Source organism: Enhydra lutris, unplaced genomic scaffold (assembly GCF_002288905.1).
Source record: "Enhydra lutris kenyoni isolate GAN:26980312 unplaced genomic scaffold, ASM228890v2 scaffoldscaffold6, whole genome shotgun sequence".
Lineage (NCBI taxonomy): Eukaryota > Metazoa > Chordata > Mammalia > Carnivora > Mustelidae > Enhydra > Enhydra lutris.
In genome coordinates, this window is record NW_019154090.1 from 13,838,757 (window position 1) to 13,858,792 (window position 20,036).

At 47.5% G+C, this 20,036-nt stretch overlaps 1 protein-coding gene across 1 annotated transcript in view; it reads left to right on the top strand.

Moving 5' to 3' along the window:
* Window positions 1-20,036, top strand: part of LOC111141612 (solute carrier family 13 member 3) — a 60,279-nt gene that overhangs the window by 18,715 nt on the left and 21,528 nt on the right. The window contains exons 2-8 of the mRNA XM_022494305.1: window positions 139-404; window positions 1,343-1,506; window positions 8,167-8,233; window positions 11,216-11,398; window positions 13,578-13,703; window positions 17,287-17,382; window positions 18,356-18,460. Of these exons, the coding sequence (XP_022350013.1) occupies window positions 169-404; window positions 1,343-1,506; window positions 8,167-8,233; window positions 11,216-11,398; window positions 13,578-13,703; window positions 17,287-17,382; window positions 18,356-18,460 (977 nt within the window). The 5' untranslated portion in view covers window positions 139-168. The remainder of the gene's footprint in view (window positions 1-138; window positions 405-1,342; window positions 1,507-8,166; window positions 8,234-11,215; window positions 11,399-13,577; window positions 13,704-17,286; window positions 17,383-18,355; window positions 18,461-20,036) is intronic.

Here is a 20,036-nt window from a genome sequence, read left to right on the forward strand (position 1 = left end):
AGCTTTGGGCACTCACCCTTTCCCCAGCTTCCTTGTGGAACATGCCTTGAAGAGCACTGCCCCAAGATCTCTTCTCCCACTGTCACCCAGAGCTCCACTGACCCTTCTGAGCTGCATCTCCTCCCTCTTCCCCCGCAGGAAGGCCGCTGCCTATTTGTCATCCTGCTCATGGCGGTGTACTGGTGCACAGAGGCCCTGCCCCTCTCGGTGACGGCCCTGCTGCCCATCGTCCTCTTTCCCTTCTTGGGCATCCTGCCCTCCAACAAGGTCTGCCCCCAGTACTTCCTGGACACCAACTTCCTCTTCCTCAGCGGGCTGATCATGGCCAGTGCCATTGAGGAGTGGAACCTGCACCGAAGGATCGCCCTCAAGGTCCTCATGCTCGTTGGGGTCCAGCCAGCCAGGTAAGGCCAGGTCATGAGTCCAGCCCAAAGGTGAGGAGGCAGAGGGGAAGCGTCTCTTGGAGCCCAAACTCACTCTTCCTGGTCCTGTCCCCCAGGCCCACAAGCTCATCATGTCCCGCCTTCCATTTACTCATTCTTTCCTTGGATATGTTGTGAGCCCCTTCTGTGTGCCAGACACAGTGCCAGCCTCTTGGGCAGCTCTCAAAAGTACATAAGAATCACCTGGAGAGCCAGGTAAAATTCTTATCCCAGGCTTAGCCCCCAGGGACTAGTGTCCTGTAGTTCTGGAGAGGGCCTCTTCGCATGGTGACTCAGACTGCTGGGACCAAACCCCACCTTTCCTGCTCAAGGAAATGACTTAACTTCTCTCTCTTTGCCTGTAAAATGAAGCTGTAATAGCTTGGACCTGTAAAGTGTGAGAAATCCTGGTCATTATCATTCTAGTTTGCTATTTAATAGCCCAGGCGGGTGGGGAGTGGGTGGCAAGATGGCCCTGGAGAGATAGGGAGGCTGGGGCCATTCCTGCAGGGCCTCGGGCTCCCTGACAATTTGAACTTTCATTCTTAGAGGATTAAGTGGCCTTTAAAATAGGGTTTCACTGTTCTTTAAATCTTTTTTTTTTTCTTTGCCATTTGTTGCCATCAAGGACTTGTGGTGGGGGGCAAGGGAGAGAAAATTTCAGGGTTGGGATATCTTTGGACTATTTTACCTTGGGTACCTGTGGCCAGTTCACTTAAATGTGTGGAATCTGTTTCCACACATAAGAATAAGACTGGTGAGTGAATCTGGTCTCCGCTCGGTCACTGGCTTATCCTCTCTGGGTCTTAACTTTCCGTCTGTGAAACCAGTGGGCTGGATTCCCCAGGGGTGGCAAAGTGGGACAAGAGGACCTTCTGGGCCCCCGTTCTGGATGTACCTCTAACTCCCTCTGTTCCCAGGCTCATTCTGGGGATGATGGTGACCACCTCCTTCTTGTCCATGTGGCTGAGCAACACGGCTTCCACCGCCATGATGCTGCCCATTGCCAGCGCCATCCTGAAAAGCCTCTTCAGCCAGAATGAGGTTGAGAAGGACCTCAACTGGCAGAGTGACGAGAACGCAGGTGAGGCTGTGCAAAGGGACTGGGGCAGCCCCACCAATGTGGAGAAGTGGGAGCAGGACGTCCAAAGGATTCAGAGGAAGTGAAGGGAATACACATCAGCATCTCCCATGTGCCAAGTGCTTAAATAATAATAACTGAGAATTAGCTAAGTCAAATCTTGATACCTTGGTTTTTAAAAGATTTGCATTTATTGAGTGTTGACTATGTACTGAGTGATGAATTCAACACTTTGCCTGCATTATCTCTTTGACCTCTCAGAACAGCCTTATGAAGTAGATATTACACTTTCACTGGGTTTTAGAGCATTTGAAGAGATGTTCAATGTCACTAATACCAGAGAAAGGCAAATTGAAATGAGATTTACTTCGGTGAGCTTGGCGAAGATAAGAAAACTGGACAATGCCATATGTCAGCAGGCGTGGGGCCACGGGAACCCTTGTGTTCTGCCAGAGAGCGATGTACTGGGTCAGCCTTTCTTAAGGGAAATCTGCAAATATTTAATCAAATTAAATGTGTGCATGCCCTTAAAAAAAAGGGCACATCCACTGTAACTTGGCAGTTTGGCTCCTGGATACAAATGCCAAAGGCATTCCGACAGAGGTCCACAAGGAGATGGGTGTGAAAGTGTTCACGTGCATTCTCTGTGGTGTGGTAAGTAGCTGCGTGAGAGCCACCACCAGTCAAGGGGAAGGTCAAGTGTGCACTGTTGAGCACCGTGCTGCTTTAGGAGTAAAGAATTAGAGGAACATAGTTCTAGAAATGGGTCTCACAAAACATAGTCATGATTGGGGGAAAAAATCCAAAGTGAGATCTAGAAGACAATACCATAATGTGAACTCAAAATTCATGCAGGTGAACATTTTGCAAGAACGTAAGCAAACCAAAATCTACAGATTAAATCCATCAGTGTGGTTGCTCTGCGAAGGATGGGAGTAGGAATGGGAACCAAAGGGACTAAAAAAAGAAAGAAAGAGAACAAAAGAGGGGCCTTGTACAAGTACAGCAACAATGTGCGATCAGCTGAAGGATTTGCTTCTCCCGAACCTCAGAAACTGTTCTAAACCAAACAAAATACCACTGGCATTCTTGGATGACTAAGCAAGGGCTCAGAGAGGGGAAGTGACTTCCCCAAGTCACACAGCAGATGAATGGCCCAACTTTGCAGCACTCTCTCTTATGGGACTGGCTGCGTCCATGGGAATGTAGACAAAGAAGGAGGGTCTGTCTGCAGGTGGTTTGAAAAATAAGGGTTTTCCTCAGACATCAAGAAGGCAGAGAAAGGCATTTCCAGGATTGATTCAGAGACAAGAAGATATCAGGACTTTTCACTGGCATCTCTGTGATTCCCCAACTTTCCCTTATGGTGGCAGAGCAGAGGCTGCCACAGTCTGTCTACTTTAAAACATCTTTCTTTTTATTTACATAAATGCATTTACGTATGTATGTTTGAGAAAGAGCGAGCGTGCACACAGGCGAACAGGAGGAGGGACAGAGAGACAGGGAGGCAGAATCTCAAGCAGGCTCTACGTTCAACACAGAGCCCAAGCGGGACTTGATCTCATGACCCTGAGGATCACCACCGGAGCCAAAACCAAGAGTAGGACACTTAACTGACTCAGCCACCCAGGCACCCCTATTTACATAGATGTATTTAAAAAGGAAGCTTTCAGTTGGTTCCTATGTGGGCAGAAATCTCTAGTTTATCCCCAATATTGAGTCTTTCTTTGTCCTTTTAGTAACAGAACCCCCACATGGGCACATGGCTTTGGAGAGGAAAAGCTGAATTTCCCTGCTTCCCTTGCAATTAGATGTGGTCCTGTGACGAGGTGTGGTCAGTGGTATATGAGTAGGAGTGGTGTGAGCCGCTTCCAGGTCCTGCCCTTCCTGCACTCTACTCCTGCTGGCTGGAACGTGAACAGGATGTGGGAGCCAGAGATGCTACCTGGGAAGCCACATGTTGAGGGATAGATGGCAGATGTGCCCCAGGAGCTCTGGATCATTTACCCCAAATAACACAACAAACATGCTTTATGAAACCATGGGCTTTGAATGCTAGTTCTGTTTTTTTTGAATATGTGTTAAAATTAGCATATATATTAAAAAATCTAAATATCAATCCACATACCGTCTAAGTTAATCTCGCATATTGGGGTTACGTGTATTTGCCTACCTTGCAGTCAGGGCTCTTGCTGATTTTATTTACATGTCAGCCCTGGAAGCTAGAAATGATGGTAAGTACTTTACAGGTGAGGTTCAACGAGGGAAAGTGATAGGACCAGAATCATTTACATCGTTGGTAAAGCAGCAGAGCCAGGACCTACGCAAGGCCAAAGTCTTCCACATGGGAGGGAAGAGATGTTCTTTTTTTGGTGGGGGGGGGGAGATGTTCTAAAGCCGGGGTCAGAAAACGGTTTCTGTAAGTGACCAGATGGGAAATATTTTAGACTTTGTTGGCCACACCATCACCTCTGCTCAAACTGTGCCGTTGCAGAGAGAAAGCATGCACAAGGAGATGTAAGTAAGTGGGCACGGCTGGGCGCCTATGAGATGTAGTTCATGGGTTCTGGAATTAAAATTGCATGTAATTTTTATACCATGAAGTATTCTGCCTCTACTGACCTTCTCCGGCCATTTAAAACTGTAAAAACCATTCTCGGTCGTGTGGCCGTGGGCCAGATTAAGCCCACAAGCCAGAGTTGGCTTCGGTCGTTTTCAGACTGTTTCCCCAGAGTCTTGGGGCTTCCAGAGAACCCTGTCACTGTCCCCCTGGAGCGGTGACAAGCCACGAAGAATCTGCGCCTTCTCCCACGTCTACCCCAGCTTCCCCACTTGCCCCGTTTTATCCACTGGGCTTCTGTGTGGTAATCACAGATGTTTGCTGAGCACGTCCTTCACGCGGGCCTCGTCACAGGGCCTTACATCTGCAGGAGGAGCCAGCATTGACCTCACTCAGAAGATTGGAAACTGAGGAAGAAATTAGAAAAGGAAAAAAAAAAAAAGAGGATAAAGTAGCCTCCAAGGTCACTCCAAGGTCACAGTTTCAAAACAGCGGCTCTGGTATGTTGAATCTAGGCTGGCTGACTTCAGAGCTGAACTCTTAACCTCTGGGATTCTGTGTTGTACCTAAGAGTCTTTTTCAAAGAGTCTAGAGGCCCCCCCCCCCAAAAAAAAAAGTTTAAAGATGAAAAATCTGAGACCCAGGAAGGGAAAGGGACTTGGCTACTTTTGCAAGCGGTGGGATCAGAGAGCAGGGATTGATCAATGATCAGCCCTAAGACCTAAAAACAAGGCTAATTCCAGTGCAAAAGAGAGATGTGTCCTTGCATGCAGTCTCTGTGCTCCGTCCTGATGGGAGGACGTGAAGACAGGTGTGGGGATAGTGGGGACTGTTAGTGGGGAGGCTCCTGGGGGCTCTGAGTCCATAAGGGACAGCCACAGCAACAATGATGACAATGTGAGCTCTAAGTCCCGAAGACCCACCGTATGCCAGGTGCAGTGCTCTATTTTTCACACCCGTCAGTTCATTTAATCTTCATAACGGTGCTAGGAAGTAGGTGATCCCCATTGTATAGATGAGGACACTGAGGCCCTGGGAGGCAAAAGGATTTGCCCAAAGCAACGTGGTTAGTTGCTGAGCTCTGTCTGAATCTAGAATCTGGGCTTGTAAGCACCACGCCAGAGCAGGATGGAGCCTGGGTCAGGGTAGGGCTCGCTGGACAAGACCCAGCGGGAGGTAGGGGAGGGCCCTCCGTCTTGGAGAGCCTTCCTGATGTTTCCCTTCGGTCTCTTCAGCCAGCCCGGCTCCCTGCACTGCCCGAGGGACTGAGGTGCCATGGGTGGTGGCTTCTCCAGTGCCGCATATGTGTTCTCGTTAAATCCTCCTACTACAGCCCTGCAGGGGTGGCCTTGTCATCGTGCCCATTTTACGGAGGAGGAAACTGAGCCGTGCAGGTGCCCCCTCCCCCCATTTTATGTACAAGGAAGCTGAGTTTTAGAACAGTGGCATAACTGATCCATTCATTCATTGATTCATTAATTCCACATATTGACTGAACACCTACCATGTGCCGGACGGTGTTCTGAGTGAACAAGACCCCCCCCCCCCCAAAGTGGAGGTTGTTCAAGGCTACGGGAATGACTGATACAACCCCCAAAGAGGTGGGAGTCCATCAGGGAGACAGGTCATAAATCCCTCCTCAACTCAGGCTTGAAGGAAACTTAAGCTACACCAACGTGTAGGGTCTTATCACCAGGGGGAGCTGGTCTGCATTTAACCCTCCGACCTCTGCAGGTGGTCAGCGGACCAGAGGGCAACCATGGCTCCCGCTCCCTCTAGGTACCAACAGGGAAGGAGCAGCCCAGAGTGGAGAGGGGACAGGACTTCCTCCCCAAGCCACCTGCTGAGACAGGGAAAGAGCTGTGGCTGGGGTCCGGACCCTTCCTCCCAAACACACACCTGGGGTTACACAGGTGGGGTTTATTATTATTTGCCCAGAGAGAGGACACTCGCCCCTGGTGGCCACGATGACCTCAGTCAGTTGTTAGAAAGGACCTCTCACGGGCTTTGGGCTTTGGGCTGAGGCATTTGTGGGGGACTGAGGAAGCTTGCTCTAGGTCGAATGATGTCAGAAATCAGGGGCAATTAATTCTACGAGTAAAGAGGTAGCAGCCACTCAACTGGCAGGAGAGGAGGACGTTTGGCAATGTGTGGGTGGCAAGTGGCTTTGGGCTAAGACAAGATTATGATGGGTCCTTGCTATGTCTCAATTTTTCAGTCTCTCGCAGAGCAGCTCTGTCTGATGTTGGTGACGTGTAAAATCATTTAGGTCCAGAAAGAGAACAACACGGCCTATCGGAGTCCAACCGGTTCCAGACGTCACGGGGTCGCTTTCTTCTTTCTCGAGAGGAACCCATATTGACGAAATCCTTGCCAGTGTTCAGAGACCTGTTAAATTCTTTCAGTGGCGATTCTGGCAAACGTTGGCCCACCGAATCTAGCTGGCTGCGTGCTTTTTGTGCCGCCTGTGAGCTAAGCATAGTTTTTATATTTTAAAATGGTTGAATAAATCAAAAGAAGGATATGTTGTGACATGTGAAAATTATATGAAATTCAGATTTCAGTGTCCAGGAATAAAGGCTTAGCCACACGTATTCATTTCTCTGTTGGCTCTGGCTGTTTTCATGGCAGAGTCGAGTAGGACGGAGACCCTAAGCCCCAAAGACTAATTTACTATCTGGTCTCTTACAGAAGAAATTTGCCAGTCCCTGCTTTGAATGGTGCCTTAATGCATTCAGTCTGCTGTAACAAACATGGCATAGATTGGGCATTTGTATTTTATAGTTCTAGAGTCTGGGAAGTCCAAGGTCAAGGTGCCAGCAAATTTGCTGTCTGGTGAGGAACTGTTTCTTGGATCATAGATGGCCTTCTTGCTGTGTCCACCCATGGTAGGCAGGGTAAGGAAGCTTTGTGAGGCTTTTTTTTTTTTTTTTGGTAATACACATTTTTAAAAATTAACATATAATGTATTATTAGCCCCAGGGGTACAGGTCTGTGAATCACCAGGTTTACACACTTCATAGCACTCACCATAGCACATACCTTCCCCAATGTCCATAACCCCACCACCCTCTCCCCACCCCTCTACCCCCGGCAACCCTCAGTTTGTTTTGTGAGATTAAGAGTTTCTTATGGTTTGTATCCCTCCCGATCCCATCTTGTTTCATTTATTCTTTTCCTACCCCCCAAGCCCCCCACATTGCCTCTCAACTTCCTCATATCAGAGAGATCGTATGATAATTGTCTTTCTCCGATTGACTTATTTCGCTCAGCATAATACCCTCTAATTCCATCCACGTCATCGCAAATGGCAAGATTTCATTTCTTTTGATGACTGCATAGTATTCCATTGTATATATATACACCACATCTTCTTTATCCATTCATCTGTTGATGGACATCTAGGTTCTTTCCATAGTTGGGCTATTGTGGACGTTGCTGCTATAAACATTCGGGTGCACGTGCCCCTTTGGATCACTATGTTTGTATCTTTAGGGTAAATACCCAGTAGTTTGATTGCTGGATTGTAGGGTAGCTCTACTGTCAACTTTCTGAGGAACCTCCATGCTGTTTTCCAGAGTGGCTGCATCAGCTTGCATTCCCACCAACAGTGTAGGAGGGTTCCCCTTCCTCCACATCCTCACCAGCATCTGTCATTTCCTGACTTGTTAATTTTAGCCATCCTGACTGGCGTGAGGTGGTATCTCGTTGTGGTTTTCATTTGTATTTCCCTGATGTGTGAGGCATCTTTTTATATAAGGGCACAAATCCCATTCATGAGGGCTCTGCACTTCTGATCCAATCACCTCCCAAATTTCCCCACCTCCTAATACCATCACACTGGGGATTAAGTTTCCACATATGAGTTTTGGTTGGCGGGGGTGGTGGGGGGGAGGGGGAGGGGGGGAACGCCAGCATTCCTTTGGTAGCAAATGGGTTAACCCCTTGATCCTCCTGACAACCCTAGGAGAATTGTTACTTCCATTTTCTGAATGAAGGAGCTGAGGTGCAGCGAGATGAAGGATTTATCTAAACCCGAAGATAGGAACACTCCCCTCCATCCCGTTACGTTACACTAAAGACATTATGCTCTTTCCTCCTAGCTGCTGTGCACAAGAACGGCCTGCACCCTGTGCCCACGGAGATCCAATTTCTGGCCAGCCCAGAAGAGTGAGTTCCTGGTATCATTGATGGAGGAGTCAGTGCTTGACCCAAGGAGATGACGAACAAGAATCCAGTGCTGCAAGCAATCCTCCCCCACCCCCAGATTTTTCTCCAAATGACCTAATGCCCAGGTGTCTACCACCCATCCCTTTGGCTTGGGCATGGACGTACCCAGCCTCCTTAAAAAACGCACATGTGGATAGCAAGGGCAGGGGAGCACACGAAGTCCCTCTGGTAAGGGACCTGAAAGGAGGGTCCAGAGGAACAGGAGTGCTCAAACTGCATGACAGTCAAGGAGGAGAAGGCACGCAGACAGGCATCCAGAGCCTCTAAAGACAACAGCATCCTAAGGGGACCATCATAGCTCTTCACACTTGTGTGGCTTAGGAAGCATCTTCACACTGACTCCACGTTTAGTGGCCGGTGTCCGTTGTATTTGGTAGCTGGTTAAGATCTTGGGGTTTGGAGCCCTGCAGACCTGACTTTGAACCTGGCTCTGCCGCTTACCGGCTGTGTGATTTGGACAAGTCACTTGGTCTCTCTGAGCCTCTGTTAGTTTCCCCCACCAACTGGACACGATATCGGAACCCACCCCAGAGGGTGATTTTGAGGTGTGATGAGATAATGTTGAGCAGCAGGGGGCATGCCGGGCCCTACCTGCCCAGGTGGGAGTGCTTGTTTTTCAGGGCATTGTTCCCTTGGGTGATGAAACAGCAGCAAGTCAAGTCACCTGCTCAAGGCATTGCTGGAGCATCAGTTCTGTTTTATTCATTCAGCAAATACTTACACATAGCTCGCGATGAGCCAGGCACTGCCACGGGTGCGGCAACCCACAAAAATCCAGCCCGTGTGGAGTTTACGTCTCAGTGACAAGAAAACAAACAGAGTAAAATTCACCATATGTCTGATGGTTGGTGAGAGCTATGCAGGAGAACAGAGCAGGAAAGAAGGCTAAGGAAGGGGCCTGTGGGGTGTGAGAAGACAGTTTTAAAATGAGTGGTCAGGGAAAGCCTCTCTAAGAAGGTCCCCCTCAAGCAAACACCTGTAGGAGGTGAAGGGTCCGGGAGGATCTTTGGGAAGGGTGTTTTCTGCAGAGGAGCCAGCAGGTGCAAAGGTCCTGAGAGTCCAGAGCAGCCAGGAAGCCAGTATGGTTGGAGTTGAGTGAGTGGATGGGAGGAATTGGGGTCAGAGAAATTGCTTGTGCGGTACGAGGTGGTGGCGGAGGGACAGAGCATGAGGGACCTCAGAGGCCAATGAAGTAGCCTTGACTTTGAATGACATGGGATCCGGTGAAGGCTTTTAGCAGAGGAGGGACATGATCTTATGTCTGATTGTCTTATTCCACGGTCTTTGCTCCTTCCTGGCACTCTATCTGGGTGCTTTTAGTCCAGTTTTGAGATATGATGTCTGGGATTGGCTCAGCCACTTACTACTGCACAACACAGGACTCTATTTGGGCCATCTGGCCACATAGAGCTTGTGCTGAATCTAGTGGAAAAGACCCAGTCCTCATTCTCTAGAACTCCATGTCCACTGAATGCAAACCCCAGCCATTGGGTGGAGATTCTATGTCCATTGGAATGAAAGTCTCCTCTCTGGGCCTCAGTTTCCCCAACTAAACAAAGAGGGGCTTGCACTAGATGAGCCCTCACGCCCCTTCTGCTCTCTCATCCTCATTGTGATGCTCAGTCTGGTTGGGGCCTCGGGTCTGGGGAGCCCACATTTCCTGCCAGAGAAGTCAGGCAGTGACTTTCAGTCCTTGTCTTCCTTTTAGACCCCAAATCATATCCCAGTTACCTTCCAGATAAGGGGCCCCTCATGGAGCAATTAAGGCCAGAAGATATTTGAAGTATCTTTGGTTCCCTAAAAAAAAAAAATTAATTTGTTATACAGGGCCAATTCTTAATTTCATTCACTTACAAAAATGTTATAATTGCACAATTTAAAAGAATACTCTTAAACAAAAAGAAAAATGTACCCAGCATCTAACTCCCAAAACAGTTGAGTGAATACTATTCTAAACAATTTCTGGATACCTCTCTGTGTACATAAATGCATTTGTAAAATAAAAACTTTGATAATGCTGTATATGCTCTTATGTAACCTGCTGTCTCTCTTAATGGAATGTAGGGAACATTTTTTCACCTCAATAAATTTACAGCAATGTCATTAGCTTTTAATTATAGACTTAATTCTTAATTTCATTCTTCCCCCATACTCTTTAAACTGCCCCAGAAAGACCCAGAAAATACAAAGAAAAAAAAAGAAGTAAAAAAAATCCATATTTCCACCCCCAAGAAAGGCACCAAAACAACTTTATGTGTACCATTCTAAGTTTTTCTTCATACTCATCTGTTCATAAAATATGTGAATATTTTTTAAATAAAAAAATTAAGTAGCACAGTTACTGACCCTTTTTCCCTTTACCTAATGGGCCTCTCTCATCTTAATGAACATCTGTCTAGATCATCATTTTTTTTTTTTAAAGATTTTATTTATTTATTTGATAGAGAGCACAAGCAGGCAGAGAGGCAGGCAGAGAGAGGGGGGGAGGCAGGCTCCCCGCCGAGCAGAGAGCCTGATGCGGGGCTCAATCCCAAGACCCTGGGATCATGACCTGAGCCGAAGGCAGAGGCTTTAACCCACTGAGCCACCCAGGTGCCCCTAGATCATCGTTTTTTAATAGCCGTGTTGGTGTTCCCTCTAAAAAGAGGATCATTTTTATCCAGCCAAACCCTTTTTGATGGGGATTCAGGTTGTTTTCAATATAAACCACAGTTAGTCGGATGCAAACTCACACCCATGCCCGAGGCACCTGCCCAGAGCCCCTGAACTGAAAGTTTGCACATCTTTAGAGGCTTTCGATGCTGGCGCTGAGCTGCCTTCCAGGAAGACCCCTTAGTTCTCCCAGCCCACCTGGTGTGTTTCCCCATGAGGCCAGGAATTCTGAATGTGTTCTGAACGGCTTCTCTCTGGGTTTATTTAAAGCAAAGACTGCCCTGAGGCCGAGGCTCCATTGGACCTTCTAGCAGACTGCGAGAAGGAGGAGGAATATCGCAGAAACATCTGGAAGGGCTTCCTCATCTCCATCCCCTACTCGGCCAGCATTGGAGGCACTGCCACCCTCACGGGCACGGCCCCCAACCTCATCCTGCTAGGCCAGCTCAAAAGGTAAAAGCAGGTGTGCTCCACCCAGCCCTGGGCTTCCTCCTCCTCCCACCCCTCCCCCTCTCCCTTCCACGCTGGGGAAACCCTTACTGGATACCTTCCCTTGGCCAGGCTCTGGGGCCCCAGCAGGGTACAAACCCAGCAAAGTCCCTGCCCTGAGGAAGTTCCATTTTGGTGGGGGAGAAAAGCCATAAAGGAAAAGGGTTATATAATATGTTGGTGTGATAAGTTACCAAATGAAACAAAACAGCGTGATGTGGAAAGGACAGGAGTGGGTGCTATTTTATATAGGCTGGTCAAGGATGTGGGGACCTCTCTAATAGGGTGGCATCTGAGACCTAGAAGCTGTGCAAGCACAGGAGGGAAAAGCATTCCGGATAGGGGATAGCCTGTTCAACGGCAAGCAGCACAAAGACCAGAGAGGCTGGGGCACCGAAGGCAAAGGAAGTGTGGGAGCAGATAAGGTAAGGTGTCAGGACCCCAGCTTTTCCTGCCAGTGCGGTGAGATGGGGAGTCAGTAGAGAGCTGGGAGCAAAGAATGCCATGATGTGACATCTCTAAAAACGAACCCCAGATAGCAGCTTTGGTCTGTGGCTGTGAGGTCTCGGAGAAGCTTTGCAACCAGGTGCCTAGGCCAGCTGTGGGGTGGGCTCTGCCAGGAGCTCAAGTCTCCCCAGTGTTGATGCTGTTCAAACAGTGTCTGGGAGTCCGTCCATCAGGGCAGAAGAATAAAAGGGAAAGATTCTCGGACAGCATGACTTGTCAATTCCATTATCCCAAACCTCTTAGTTTGAAGATATAAACAATTCCAGTATTTCAAGATTCTGTTCTAAGATTTTCAGTTGCCAGGATTCTGAGAGGTGGGGATTCTAAGATTCCTTTGCAGTGAAAATGTACCATATGTGCACTTAGTCCACACGAATGCGTATGTAAGCACTGGGCAAACAAATGCAACAGAAGTATTTACTATGCAATATGGCCCCAGGTGCTGGCCAACTTCTTTACCTGTTAGTCAACCAAAGAATGGAGGACTTCCTAGGATGATGGAGGAAAGCTGGTCATCCCGAGAGCTGGTTCGCTATCACTTTTAATCAAAGTGATTTTCATGAGAAATTCTAAGTACATCTGAGTCTTATCTCCTGAGCCGATTTTGAAATCTTAACCCCCCCCACTGTATTCTCAGGTTCTAAAATCTTTTGATTTTCCAAGTTGATGCGAAAAGCCAGTGATCCTCAGTCATGGGAGCATGTTAGAGTCAGCCGGGAGGGTGAGAAAAATCTGCCCGGGGTCTCTGGGGCAGAGATCCTGATTCAGGAGACGCGGATGGGGGCCAGGCATCAGTATTTCCCCAACTGACTTAAGCCCACTGCACACCTTTGTTGTCCTTTCATCTTTGTTGTGTTTTTTGCTGAAGGACTGAAAAACCAGAACCCAAGATGGTCTTGCCTGAGACGTGGGGACAACCTGGGTTTGGCCCCTTAGTGTCCTCAGTTTGAAGGTAGTGCCAGCAAAGGGCCAGTTGGCTAGGAGGGTGAAGCTGGAGCATGGCTGAGCAGAAAAGATGTGGGCTCTGGGGCTTTCCGGGCAGATGCCAAGTTGGGGGATAGGGAGGAATGGGGCAGAGAGAGGGGCGGGTGCTGTTAGAGGGTTTTCAGGCTGCCTGCCCACCCTGATGCGAGCAGGACTTTGTTCCAACTTGAAAAGATATTAAGGAAAAAATGCTGGAGGTATAAGTAAAAATATCAAATGCAAAGGATTTTGAGTCAATTACATGTAAATCATATGCAAATCACACGCAATATTTAATTGCCCAAGCTTGGACCTTCTGGTCTAGAAAGAGGGGGATTTAAAATGAATGCCAAGTAATACAGGTTCTGATTCTCTAGCCAGGAGCGTGGGGAGGTGGGGGAATGGCTGTCCTGAGTGCCCCCCTTGGCCTTCACTCCCCAAATACATTTTATTACTTTACTCTGATTATGTAGGAACATTACAGAACATTCAGAAAAATGTAGGGAAAAAACTTGAAATGCCTTCAATCCCACTGCTAATATTAAGTACACACTAGTTTCTGTATATAAACCTCGGTGTTCTAGCTAAGAAATAGCTCCCTGTATGTATACAGTATACATGGGCATGGCTGACCTTGGCTGGCTCTCATCTCCGCCCCCCACCCCTTCTCCAGTTTCTTCCCACAGTGCGATGTGGTGAATTTCGGCTCCTGGTTCATTTTCGCCTTCCCTCTCATGGTGCTGTTCCTGTTGGTGGGCTGGCTGTGGATCTCCTTCCTGTACGGGGGAATGACCCTGAGGTACCCCTCATGCTTACTTTGAGCTTTGAGCCCGACGGGAATTTGGCTTCCTTCTCGTTGGGTAGAGCGTTTTCTTCTCAAACGGAGGTTCCTCCTACAGAACCCAAGGATTGCCCTGATAATTTCATGTTACCTTCTCATGCGGTGACTAGAGTAGACCTCACCTCCCAGGGATGTGAGCGTTATGGGTGGTGGGACCTCCCTGAGACGCCCAGGCCCTCTGTTAATATCACCCATCACCGGTAATTACTGACAGCCCTGTCCTTTGAGTAAGATAAACATTCCTACCAGAGGAGAGGGAAACACTGTCTCCCATTGGATGGGGTGCTGGTACAGGAGGTTACTGGGGGTGGCAATGAGGACAGGCTATTAAATAACATTGATGAAGAGAGTGAGAAAAATAATCCTTTATCAACTCTCATAGAATGCGGCAAGTCTCAGTTGGGTAGTAGAAGAGCCGTACTACCCCTCCAACTTTCCCAAATCAGCTTTTTAAACACAGAGCAAGCGTCAGTTCCAGAGATGTGAGCCAACAATGGTGTCTAATCAGAGTGTGATAATTACTTTGCTTTTGTGTTTTTATTTTTACGATTAGTTTTTTTCATGGCAAGTGATTCTTGTTTTCCATTTATGGGGCGATATAAAGTTTTCTGTTTACATACATTTCTTAAATTAGAATGATGCATCTATTTGGAGGAAAGTATGAAGCAAATATGAGCCAGGTATGTGGATATGGGGGTGTTTGTGAAGGTAGGTTACAAACACCTGGAGTTGGGGACGTCCTAACATAGGAGCGACAGCCCAGGGCTGTCATCCCCTCACCTCTCTCTGGACCTTCATTTGCTCATCTGTAAAATGAAACCAGTCAAAGTTACTCTGGACCAAAGAGATGTTGAGACTAGAAAGGCTCTGATCATGGTGTTCCTTGACTCACATGCTTCCCAGAATTCCTCAGAGCAGAAACTCGGGGTTCAAAGCCTACATTCACCCAGAGAAGCAAGTCCTGACCTTGGACTCAGACGGGCCAGAATTCAAATCACGCTTCCACGTGATCTTGAGAAATTTGGTAACCTCCCTCCAAGGGGCTTCATGCCCTCCCTTGCAGGTTGGGGCTAAAAAGTAGCTACAGCTAAAGTAAATGCTGAACAAGTCACGGTGTGTCAACTGCCCAGGACTGAGCCGGAAATAGAGCCTGTCTTTCCAGTCTACCTGTTTCAATCTAATAAGCTTCTGCAGAACTCAGCCATGAGAGGATGGAGGAAATGCAGGTGGAGGGAAGTTCAGTGACAGATGTGTTTCTGGGTAACAGAGATGTTTCAGGCCAATGCCATTTGCAAGTGCTGTGAAGGAAAAGACAGTGAGATTTGATGATGTGCCCTGGAGGGCTCCCACCTAAATGGGAGGTCAGGAGAGCTTCCTTGGGGAAGGGACTTTTGAACTAGGATCTGAAGAGTGAATAGACTTAAGTCAGTAAAGAGAGCAGAGGAAATGGGCATGATGAAGAGCATTCTAAGCAGATAGAACAGTAAGTGCAAAGGTCCTGAGGCTGGAGGTAGCAAGGGTTGTTCTGCCTTCTGAAACCTTCTGAAAGGTTCAAGTGACCAAGTTCAGGGGATAAGGGAGATTTGTGGGAGATGAGGCCAGGGAATGAGGCAGGAGTTTTCACCTGGGAATGATTTTGTCCCAGGGGATGTTCAGCAGTATCTGTAGACATTGTGGTTGTCACAACTGAGGAATTACTACTGGCATCTAAAGAGTGAATGTCAGGGATGCTTCTAAACATTCAGCCTCCTGCAGCAAGGAATGATCCCGGCCCACAACAGAGAAAGATCCTGCCCCAATAGGTTAATAGTTCCAAGGTTGAAAAACCCTGGGCTAGATCATTGAGGGTCTTAGTGGAATTTGATCTTTATACACAAGAGTCATTGTGAGGATTTTTTTTTTAAATATATTCTTTTGTTGTTGTCATTATTTTAATTTGGATAAGCAACACATATACTTGGTTTAAAAATCAAAATGATGCAGAGGTATACAGTGAGAATTCTTCTTCCCAACCGTGCTTTCACTTACCCATTCACCCAGTACTTCCCCCAAAACAGGTTTCCTGTGTAATCTTGAGAGTTCCCTGAAATAAATACAGGCAGGTAGAGTATATTTTCTGGTGACTAGTTTCCCAGACAGATATGAATTCATATATTTGCACATATTTTTGTAAGGTAAATTTCCATTGGGGTCAGAGAATAAACCCCTTTTCCTTTTAATAGATATTTGATAATCCTCCCTAGGACTTGTACGAATTTGTTCTCCCCTTTATAATGGATCTGAGTGTCTGCTTCCCTGCAGCAGTGGATTTTTTGCCAATCTGAGAAGAGAAAAATAATTTGCATTCATTTTACTAAAAGTCATTTGGAGCAACTTTTCATACTGAGGGGCAACATGAAATCTTCCCTATCTACATAAAAGCCACTGGTGTTTTTTTCTTGTAGCTTGTTAAACTGTGTTTATATCCTTTGTACATTTTTCAAATGGAGTATTGATCTTGGTCTTATTGATTTCTAGTACTTTATATATATATAAGATTAGTGCTTAGTCTCAATCCTTCTCACGGGGCTTTTGAATTTTCAAGTACAGTTAAAAAGATTTTCCCATTACAGGAGTTGTAAAAAAAAAAAATCGTATATTTTTATCTAGGGTTTTTTGTTTTGTTTTGTTTTTCCACTGAGATCTTTTACCTGTTTGGAGTTTGTCCTTAGGATATGATGTGAGGTTTGGATCCAGCTTCATTTTTTTGGTTCCCGATGGCTACATAGCTGTCCAGTGCTATTTATGGACACACAAAAGTTTTAAAATGTGACAAAGTTTGATTTATCTATCTTTAGTTGCTTGAGATTTTGATTCTAAGAAATAGTTGCCTAATCCAAGGTCAGAAAAATTCACCCTTGTGTTTTCTTCTAAGAGTTTTATACATCAAGCCCTTATATTTAGGTCTGATCCATTTTGAGTTTAAAAAAAAATTTATATGGTTTGAGGTAGGGGTTCCCATTCATTCTTTTGCATGTAGCTATCCAGTTGTCCTAGCATCATAGGTTAAAAGACTGTTCCTTCCTGCTTTGAATGATCTCGGTACCCTTGCCAAAACCCAACTGAACAGGGAAGTCTGGATTTATTTCTGGATTCCCAACTCCATCCCATTGATCTCTATGTTCGACATGACCGACTGAATAGCTCATCTTTTCCACACTAGTCTGAGACACCGACTTGATCATAGACTAAGTCTCCAGTCTATTTCTGGACCTCCTATTTTGTTCTATTAGTTTATTCAGGTACCTGTTTGACCCTCTAAAGAATTATAAGCCTGGGAGTCTTAGGATCAGACTCACGTTTTTAAAAGACCACCAAGGCTATTGGTGGGAAGAACAGATTTTCGAAAGGGAAGACACAGGGAGCCACTCAGCATCAGACTGTAGAAGTCTCCAGAACAGAGATAATGAGGCTTGGCCAGGGGGTGGGGGTCCGGGGGAGGAGTTAAGGAGTTAGTCATATTTGCGGCGGCCCCTCCTCACCTCCCTCCTGTCTGTTTCAGGGGATGGAGGAAGAAGAAATCTGAGATCAAGACTGATGTAGAAGACAGGGCTCGCGCTGTGATTCGGGAGGAATTCCAGAACCTGGGGCCCATCAAGTGCGTGGTATGGGGGTTCCTGGGGTGGAGAGAGAGCCCAGCATAGACTTTCAGGAGACCTATCTCCTGGCCTGACCCTTGGACCCCTGGAGGCTGATGTCAGGGGGAATTTCAGGACGATGGCCTAGAAGCCTGGAGATGGAGGGTAGGGGGGTGATTTACACAGTCAGCCTCTTGGCCTGGTGCTGGGGGAAACACCCTGAGGACCAGGAAGCCCCTCAGGGTAGAGTTGGTGTGTTGGGGGGAAACTCCTGTCCTTCCAGCTAATGCACTCTTTCCCCCTTGGCACACGGGATACCCAGCACTACCTCGGGCAGCTCTCGGGAATTTTTCAGTGTACAGTTCCCATTTAGTGAAGATACTAGGAGTCAGGAGGTCTGCACCCAAGAGCTGGCCCTGCCACTAACTCCTATCTATGTAGACCTGGGCAAAGCACCAACCCTCTCTGGGCTCTGCTCCCCAGTCTGTGGAATGGGCACATTGGGTAGATATTTACTCCAACATTTGGGGATTCTGTGTGTCTGCCCCTCTCCCTGTCTGTCTTCCCCCTCTGTGCACCATCTCCTTCTGCATGTACAACTCTTCCTCTGTCTTGCCTACCTCTGTGTCTGTCTGGCTGCTTCCTTTTATTCCTGCTTTTCTGACTGCGCCTCTGCTTTGCTTTTTCTTTCTCTCTGGTGATTCTCCTTAAGACCTTGGGAAATTCCAGGTGGGCATGATATAAATAACCTGGGGGGAAGGTGGTGACCGATGCTCCAGAAGGAGCCTGGAGGAGTGTGGCAACGCCTGGACAGGAATCCCTTACACCCCAGGATCCCCTTCTCCTCACTCTGGGGAGTGGATTACTTCTCGAAGCTTCTCAGAGGCAGGCCCCGGGCAGGGTCACAGCCAGGAGGCAACTGCCCCAGGCCTTCTCACGCTGTGGTCCCCCCCAGAGCCCACCATCAGCACGGCCTGCCTGTCTGTGCCACAGGTTTGCTGAACAGGCCGTGTTCACCCTTTTCTGCATGTTCGCCATCCTCCTCTTCTCCCGGGATCCGAAGTTCATCCCTGGCTGGGCCAGCTTCTTCACCCCTGGGTGAGACTCGGGGAACCGGGGGTGGGGGGGTGGAGCCCAATAGGGAAAATTTTGGGATGGGCCATCTGGAGCTGGAGAGGCCGTGCAGCTGGAGGGGCTGGGCTGGGTATACACCCTTGGTCCCGTGGGGCTATAAATAGCTCCTTCCTTTACCCTCAAAAAAGTTTAGGTTCAGATGATAAAACATTTTGGGTTCTCATGTGTTAGGAGCTTTGCCTTTGGAATGAAGCAAAACTAGGTTCATGCCAGCTCTTGCAGTTGTAAATGGTACACCCCTGAGCACATCATTCGTTCATCCATCCATCCATCCATCCGTTCATTCATTCATTCACTATTAGTTTTATCGTTCAATCGGTCAACATTTACTGAACGCCTCTTATGTGCTCCACATTGTGCTAGATGCTGGGGACACAGACAAAAGCAATTAGTTCAACAACAAAACCCTGCAGATTGGTAATGAGTGCAAAGAAAGAAAGAGCAAGAGGGATATTTATGGAAGAACAGGCGGAGGCATAGACTTCGGGTGATTCTGGGAGGAAGTAAAGCTGAGAAAAGTAGAGAGAAGCCCTGGAGATCTGCTCCAAGGTCTCCTGAGAGCAGAAGGCAGGAACTCAATTTAGCACCTTTGGAGAACCAAAAGAAGCCCAGTGTGACCGAGGCTCTGCAGGAAGGGAGGAGGGTCAGGAAGACATGGCCGAAAGGGCAGGAGAGACCCAGATCCTGGAGAGTCTTGTTGGACACGTAAAACATTTGCTCTTTTCTGTGTGGGAGGCTCTGTGCCTCTGTTTTCTCATCTGTTAAATGGTATTGTCTTTGGATTGGTCCAAGGATCAGTTAGTTCATGTCGAGTGATTAGAAGAGCACATGGGAAGAACTCAATAAAATATTAGCTCTACTTATTAGGGAATGGATTGGGGGAAACAGGTAGGAGCTCTAACACCATCTAGATGGCCCCCTGTCATCTAGGACAGGGCTGGTAACCTAAGACTCCTGGGCCAGATCTGGCCCAGCACTTGTTTTTGATTGGCTTTGATCTTTTTAAATGGCTAAAAATCAAAAGACAAATAATATTTGTGACACATGAAAATTATATGAAATTCAAAAGTCCATGTCTGCAAATAAAGTTTCATGGGAACTCAGCCACACCTGTTCATTTATGAATCATCTACAGCTGCTTTCCTATTGCAACATCAAAATTGAGGCAGGACCATATGGCCTGCAAAGTCAAGAGCATTCACTGAGCCCTGGTCTAGGGGAAAGGCCTTGCTGGCATGCGTCAGAGTGGTAGCATTGGACAGGCAGCCATCAAGGTCTGTTTGAAAGTTAGAAATGATAGCACCTGCTACCCAGTAGATTTGGGGGCACGAGGGACGGAGCACCCGCATGGATGGAGGTTGGTTGGAGAAGAACATTCTTTAGGAGGCTGGGCAGTGGGTGGTTATCAACAATTCGATTCTGGGCTTGCATTAGACTTGTCAAGTCAAATAGGTCTTTCAAATATTGCAAGGGAGAGTGCGGAAGACTCCCCATACATCTGGGAGCTGGGTAGAGGGGAGAAATGGAAGAAGCAGGCTGT